At 34.5% G+C, this 8,234-nt stretch overlaps 1 protein-coding gene across 1 annotated transcript in view; it reads left to right on the top strand.

Annotated features, from left to right (window-relative positions):
* Positions 1 to 8,234, top strand: part of csmd1 (CUB and Sushi multiple domains 1) — a 576,851-nt gene that overhangs the window by 448,883 nt on the left and 119,734 nt on the right. The window contains exon 30 of the mRNA XM_015374130.1: positions 3,083 to 3,221. Coding sequence (XP_015229616.1) covers positions 3,083 to 3,221 — 139 coding nt within the window. The remainder of the gene's footprint in view (positions 1 to 3,082; positions 3,222 to 8,234) is intronic.

Here is an 8,234-nt window from a genome sequence, read left to right as displayed (position 1 = left end):
TAGTAATTTATTGATATGCCGCACAATGTCCTCCTTTTTGGTGCTATAGAAATGGCCACCCTAAACAATAACAGTTAGCAGAAAGAATTATAATAAATAGATAACCTTATTGTTTTAAGGTTATCCAATACAGCCGCACTCTGCAAGTTATAATCCAAGTCTGAATGTAATTTGAGATGCATTAAAAGACTTTTCATCTCAATATACTGTAAGGAAGTATTACATTCATTGCTGAATGTGTCACTGTCCCAGAGAGCTGCTTTACGGCAGTCTGACCTCCCCTTAAGTATGTGAGCTAACTAAGCTAAAACTTGTTGTTGGGTATCAAAAAAGATGTCACACTTACCTAACCAGATATTTTGCAAGTCTTTGGTCTAAAGTAGTCTGCTTTCAGATTCCAAAAAACTGTTTGATAGATCAGCGAGGTGTTGCCAGTTGCCTTCAGTGGCGCTAAAGTTTAAATTCACTGTACTGGTGCCTGTAGGGGCCAACGTTTCTTTTGGTGCATTTAATTATATGCCTATTGCACATTTATTTGTTTCTGTATTTATTTTTTGATTATGTCAGATTTGGTCCTCCTTATTTTATCCAGGTAGGAAGCGTAGGAAGAGTTTCCTGTCTAGTGTTTGTTTTACAGTACTTAGATTTGTACTCTTGTTACTGTTTTTTTTTCTTCTTTTTTTTAACAATTGGTTCCACTATAAGCCTCTACTTTTTCGTCCAGCTTTGAACCATGCGGCATATTAGATGGTGCAGCTTTTCTGTTGAGTTTTTGTTACTGCCAGGGGACCAAAGTCAAAGTTGAAAACCAAAGACGAAGAAAAATTTATTAATTTAAAAAAAGGAAATTAATGAAGAAGGTGTAAATCTTCTCTTAGCCCATGATAGAGCAAACACAATGTAGAAAAAATGTCAGCAATTTTACATTTATTCGCTGAATTAAAGCTGTAAAAGCAACAAAGAGACGGTGTGTAACTCCTGCAGAGATGAAATGCGATAACTAAGCTCCATCTTTCAATTGAAGCTCTGATGAGTAAGCCAACTCGTTAACGGGAACTAGCATTCTTTTTATGTCCCTACTTTACGAGTGATACTTGGAGCTCCCCCTACAGGTTTAGTTGGGGACAGTTCAGTAGATATCAGCAGCTCCTAGCATGGTGTGGTTTACTTATGTATGTTTCCAAAAACAAAACAAAAAAACTTAGTGGATGTGGCTTATATTGAAGTGCTCTCTATAGTGTGGAAAATACTGTAAATGTTTAATCATATGCAATGGAAATATATATTAGACATATTCCCCATTATATGGACACAACAACAACAGTAAAGCTAAATTATAACAAAATAGAAGGGAATTAAATCATGATCTTTGTTTGTTTATATTAATATGACAGCTTTTGATACAATCAGTATACTCATACCTTTCAAATTGAAAAAGTCAAATAGCCACAATCTCTAGTGAAAGTTTAGTGCAAGGTTATCATTTGACTTGAGGCAGATGCACATGTGGGATGTTTTTAGTGTTGTAATACAGTATAACGTCCTTTCCCAAATTCGCAGGAGATTAAACAAGCCAAGTAAAAGGTAGAAAGAATCTTTTGAAATAGTGAGGGCTTTCTTCTTAACTCCGTCTTTGGAAATTGTCTCTAAAGAGGGGATTAAGCCCTCAGTGACTTCTGCCCTTGTCACTTCTTTTTGTAAAGGCTTTCTGTCATTAGCACTGGAGTTTCAACGCCAAGAACTCATGTAGGCTGTCACAATGAACTGCACCCTAGTGAAATGAAACTAAAACTCTTTAATACTACTATTGGCCAACATTTAGTATGTTATAATTTTACTGTTTTTTGTGAAACATGATTATTTTACAAACAGGTTTCACAGCTTTGATTTCATACCCTTTAAATGATGGTCACCTCCCAAAGGGAATCACTGAAATCAAAGTTGTTTTTTGAAAATTAAATTATATTATTTGTCATTTTCATTATGGAAGTTATGATAGAAAAAAAATCTTAATTAAATTTGGTAGGAAGAAATCTAAGACTGTTTATTAGTAATGAAATGAGCTCACCTGAGACTCATAAACAAATGTCCTGACGTTCGGAAATTATTATCACTAAATGGCGAGAGAAAAGAAGGATGACTTCATCCATAGCTAAAAACATAAAATGACTAACGTCAGTAAGCCAGTTGAATGACCGGCAGCAAGTAGCATGTTGATCACTCAAGAGCTGACTCAGCAAGGGAACATGCAGATTCATCCTATTTTTACATTAGATATCTCTTTCCTTCTTCTTCTTTTAAACTAGCACACTGAGGAAAAGTCCATTTGTACCAATTGGGTATTAAGAGTTTGTCTTCTAATCAGTCTTGTTAAACATAGTTACTAATTGTCAGTTCTTTTCTCACATAAGAATGTGGTCTTAAATCTTAATTCATCTTTATAACATCCCTCACCTTCATCAGTACTTAGGGAGGATGATATTTTATGCTTTGATACACTGATGATTAAACACATCACATACTGTTAGACGCAGTACTCCACTGTAGTGTTTTTGTATTAGTTTTGAGTCTGTCAGTAATTTGCAACTGCTAATATTTTTGATTGCCACTATTTCAGTGGTAACAATGGTGTTTATGTATTCCATGAAGACACCTCACCATGTTAGAAATCTCCATTCCACATTACCAAATTGTTGCTTGAATGCATCTTTTAGAACTCTCATGACATTATTTCCTTCCTGCTCCATGGTTAAATGTGAATTCACAGCACTGCCAGAGGTGATTTTTTCTCTCTAACTACCCCCAGCCCCACAGTCTGTGACTAAATCTCACCATCTGTCTTTCTATGTTAGTGTTTTACCATCTACAACCACCTGTGGTGGCAAAATTTGTCTGCAAGGTGTCATTTCCTCTTCTTTAACAAACCTCTCCTGTACTATATACCTAACTCATTTCCTACCTTTTATACTTGTGAGGAAAGTTAGTGGACAACCAGTACTCATATTTCCAAATAAGAGTAAATTCAAGACTTGAATAATCTCTTGCATCTTTCTGTTTCTCTTATTGCTTGTTATTGTTCCAGCAACCTGTGGGGGTAATGTCAGCGGTCCCTCAGGTGTGATTCTTTCTCCGAACTACCCACAACCGTACCCCCCTGGAAAAGAGTGCGATTGGAGAATCACAGTCAATCCTGACTTTGTCATTGCCCTTATCTTCAAAAGGTAGGCCATTAACTCACAGAAATGTTGGTTTCCTGCTGTTATTTTGGTCCTCTTTGCTATATCTTGGTGGCTCACCCACTTTGCATGTGTCTTTTTAGAGGGATCCCTTATAAAATATATCTACAGTCTAATTAAATTAGACCATGTTGTTTTGACAATATGCATTAAGGCAAGTAAACATTTTGACAAAAAATACGTTATGTAAAAGCTTATTTTTTTTCAGCCCAGTATATTAAATGTAAACATTTATAAGGTCCTGTTTAATGTTTTTTATGCCTTTAAATTTCACCTATAAGCATATATATGATCAAATATTCCCTGTAGTACTACAGGGGTATATATTTGTTATAGAATAAAGTTGTTTTATTCCATTTTTTTTGTCGTATCACCCCATTTCTGAAGGCTGAACAAAGTCACTAACAAAAGAGCAGTTGTTGCCCTGGGAAGATTTGCTGCCAAATGAGTCACTTCCCTGACCTTACTGGAGAAGCGAGAATTTGTTTACAGTGCGGGAACAGTGAGCTTAATAGTCAAATTTAACGGATTTGTGCATTTTCGTAAACAAAAGATATTCCCCTTATGCATAACAGCAACCTAGCCGCCGCCAACAACCGACACGAAACGTGCCACATACATACACACTTAATTTCTATTCAAACCCTGGTCGCAATCTTCACTCACTGTAGCAGCAACGTCCACCTATTTTGGGAAGTTTTTTTTTTTTTTTTTTCGTTCTTCCAGCAGCTCTTTCCTTTTTCTCTACTGGAATCCGCTTAAGTACCTCATTGTACGTTACAGTTATGTTTGTAATCAACGCTCTGGATTACCCATAATTCCAAGTCGTATTGTAAAATATAAAATACTCAAATACATCATTCCTTTAAGATCTTTAGTTTCATGAAAATAAAAAGGGAAGCTGCTGTTCTCATAGCGCCTGGTAGGTCATTCCACTAGCTTGGAACCGCACAGGAAAACAGTCTGGATTGCCTTAACCATGGTGTACGTAGGCCCTGTAAGTCAACAATCCATTGCTCACCAGAGTGTGTCTGAGACTGTGACATAGGCCTTTGCTAGAGGGTTCAAGTAGACGGAAGCCGTACCCTAAAGCACTTTGAAGGCAAGCATCAGGGACTTGAATTTGATGCAGGCAGCCAGAATAACCAGTGAAGCTAAAAGAACAAAAGGGCTGACGTAAGACTTTTTTGGCTGATTGAAGACCAGATGTGCGGCCGCGTTTTGCTTGTGTGTTTGGGTTACACACAAACTTTCTGAAGCTGAGACCTCTTGTTGGTTTTATAGGAGTATAATTTTCTATTATAAAAAATCATCTTGTTTTGTTTTTTTTTAATAATAATTATAAATCTAAATATACCAATGGTAGGAACATTTTGTCTTAACTATACTACCTTATACATTCTTTGGTAAAAAAGAGTCAAAACCACTTTTACTCAAAAATGTATACATGTCCTTTTTTGTCCTTTAAGGAATATATTGTCCACATATTAATTAACTGAATAAAACAGTTAATTTAAAAGAAGGAATGACTACCTTACTTCATCTTTCTGTAAACCATTTTAATGAGTACTGTTTATAATTTCCCAGTCAGAGGATAAAACATAAACATTAAAATGCATATCTTTAAAACTTCTAAAAATAATGAAAAAAATGTAATATTGCAGCACTGCCTTAGCATTGTGTTGTCTTTTTAATCAATTTCTGTGTTTTAAGTAAAATTTTTTCATGACTATTTGTGGCCCTCACAGAATCCAGAAAGATATGTCTCCTGAGAAATCAAGCTCAGTTTATGTGAAATAACATTCAGCATAAGATCATTAAGGTAACTAATATCCAAGTCTTTGAGAGGTTTTCTTCTCTCCTCTGGGACCACTGTTAAAAGGCTTTACGTTTGCTGTAAAAGCTCCTTTGAAATTCTCTTTCTTAAGTTACCATGGCAGTGTCAGAACAAGGTTTTAGTCCTTTAGGTTCAAAAATATCTGCACTCTGAGAGAAGGATAAAGCTAAACATGTAATAATTGAGATTTTGATGAGATATAGGGAAAAAAGCAAAGTTTCAGGAAACACCAAAGCTATCAGTTAGACCTGTCAACCACTAAAACTAATTTCCCTGTGCTAGTTTCATGATAGTTTTTATTTCTCTTTAGTTTAATATAAGGTGAATGTTGAGATGATATCAATGTCAAAATTAAAATTTCCCATGAGGAAGAAGCCTTAAAAAATGCTTGGAAAATTGGGACAAAACTATAAACTAGAAATGCACTTGGAGGGTGCAGACCTGTGGCAACTAGTTCATTTCCCCTGTCATATTGTGATCTGGATCATTGCCGACATTTAATAATTTGTTGCTAGTTGCAATACACAGCTCCTCTGAAAATGTAGACAAAATCTTTCAATAGTTTTATAAGTTATTTTGAAAAAGAAAAGCAAACAGACAAACCAACGCTGTTGAAAACATTATCTCCTTGGCTGATCTTTGTCGTACAGCCGTAGAGTATTATAACTATTGGGTTATACTTCTTTTTTCTCTGCAACTCATGCATTGATACAATTCAATATCTGATCATTTCAATGTTTTGTTTATTCTTAATAGTGTATAATTTTTTTTTTACATTTTCAGTGCTAATTAGAGCACAGTGGTGAATATTTAGAGTCCCAGTTTACCCAAGTGAAACTGGATTGAAACAAATCAGCAAATACTGAAGAGGACTTTCTGCAGATTGCCTAAAGAGACAAATGACCCAATTTTGACTTATGATTTGGTGTTTGCAAGTTAAATCACTGTTTTTAAGATGCTAAGACACTTTTATTTTAAATGTTTGCTTTTTTCTGTTATATAACACTTCAACAGCTACTAGTTTATGTTTGCTTTTTAATGAATTTCAGATACTAAGCAAAAAAATACATTTTGACCTAGTTACTGATGAGTCACCCACAAAACAGGCCTAAATTGGAGGCAACCAGACTTGGACTCAGATATTATGAAGACATTTCAACACCTATCGAGCAGTCGTGCAAGCTGACAGATTTGACAAAGACTCTTCAATAGGTACCTAAAGCCTTTTTTTGTGGTCCAATAACTTAGAGCTTACTACTAGCTTAATATTCAATGTTTTTTTGTTCCTAATTTTACAAAGTAAAAATGCTCTGTGGCCTTTTTCCAATGATTAAATATGTTGTCCTATGTTTTCTTGTTTGTGAATCTGTGGGTGTGTGCATGTCTTGTTCAATACAAACAATATGTTTAAAAGAATGAGTAAAGCTCATAATTATTATAATCTCTAACACAGAGTTTGGAACACTGCACAAACTGTCCAAATAAAAGCATAAATATTTTTTAGCTTATTTTTTGTTATTCTACAATGGGTGAGGAAAACATTGCATCAGCCCAGAGAATTACCACTTGCCTTTTCTTTATGGGTTTAAACATTTACTCCATATTCTTAAAAATAATTAAAAAGTTAACTTTTTGGTATTCATTGAACATCTGTTTTGGAGCACTGTTTATAAACAGTATTGCATGAATAAGCCAACCAACATCTGGCATCTGTGAAAAACTATTCAGAGAACCAATTTGGACTACTTCCATAGTTCCTTCACATTTTTTTTCCCTCTATGCAGCATGTTTCATGTCACCCCTCAAGTTTACTTGTTGGTCTGTAACCAACTTGCTGCTAACCTTCAGATGTGTCAATTTCAATGCCGTTTCCCCTTTAGTATCAGATGACATGAACTTCTGAGATATTTTTATATAAATCAACTAACAATGATCAATGGTCTGCAAAAGATGTGCTTGACTATAAGAAAGATAACCATTGAATGATGCCTGAGCGTCATAGCTTTGCAGTGTGATGTGGCTTCAATTCAATGTTTGGGCATTTCCTGAAAAAAATCTTTCTAACTCATCAACCCAAAAGCAGCCTCTAGTCTTTCAAGAAATGTAATGCTTTTTCTCCTGTAGGCCAGTTAACTTTATCTTTGACAGATTACAGCAGTCCATGCCATTTTGTCTTCAAATTGTCATGATACTTGCATTGTAGACCTTCTTTGGTCATCATAGCTAAATTTTCTACAAGATTTGTCCCCATTTCATTAGAGATCATCTGGTTTTGGTTTCTATTTTAAAGCCTCGTAGATAGTTTTATTTACCATATATTTATGGTCTCACCTTTTGATTTTTTATGAAATAATGATGTTCTGCTAAGCATATCTGAGATTACTTATTTTAACTCAGAAAAATTGAAATATAGCCATCATATAAAATATTTTTTTACCTTTATACTCAAATAGGAGCTACCTGTTATTAAGTTTCTTTAAAAGTCGTTTAGAACAAATAATCTTGATGGTTTCTCTCATTTTGAGCTTAGCCCTTTTAATAAATCATTTATATAGCTACAGTAAACTAGATGAATTAATGTTATGACTGTGGCCATAATTTTTTTGCATTATGGTACTCTAGTAGATATTATTGTATATGATCTCTACCAAAAATAGGGATTGAGCCAGTGGGTTTTACGGGCCGGTATTATCTAACACATTTTTTATTTTTTAATGAGCATACTTATGTTGTTAATTGTTACGGTTTCTGTGAGTTTACAACTTCAAGTTTCAAATTCCACTGATACATCTCCCTCTTTTCTTTTACAAAAGCCACACAAGCATAATTGCATAAGAAGGAAAATATTAGGGATGCACGTTATAATCGTCCCCCTATCTGTATCGGCCTGTATCGGCCTTAAAACTGAATATCGGACATCGGCCACCCCACGATATTTAACCCGATATTTGATCAGCTTCTGAGTTTCTAAAGTCTAAAAAAAAATATATATACTACTTCTTCTTCTTCATCAAAAACGTCTTTTTTTACAGACTTAAAAACTTCTAAAGACGAGGGAAAAAATATTAAAACATTAAAATATCATAATATCTTCATATGCTGATATATTGACATTTAAAATCACCATATCAATCTCTTTTACTAATGAAATTATTATGCTA

This window comes from Cyprinodon variegatus, unplaced genomic scaffold (assembly GCF_000732505.1).
Source record: "Cyprinodon variegatus isolate N-32 unplaced genomic scaffold, C_variegatus-1.0 Scaffold5, whole genome shotgun sequence".
NCBI classification, from domain to species: Eukaryota; Metazoa; Chordata; class Actinopteri; order Cyprinodontiformes; family Cyprinodontidae; genus Cyprinodon; species Cyprinodon variegatus.
This window is presented reverse-complemented; position numbering and strand designations above follow the sequence as displayed.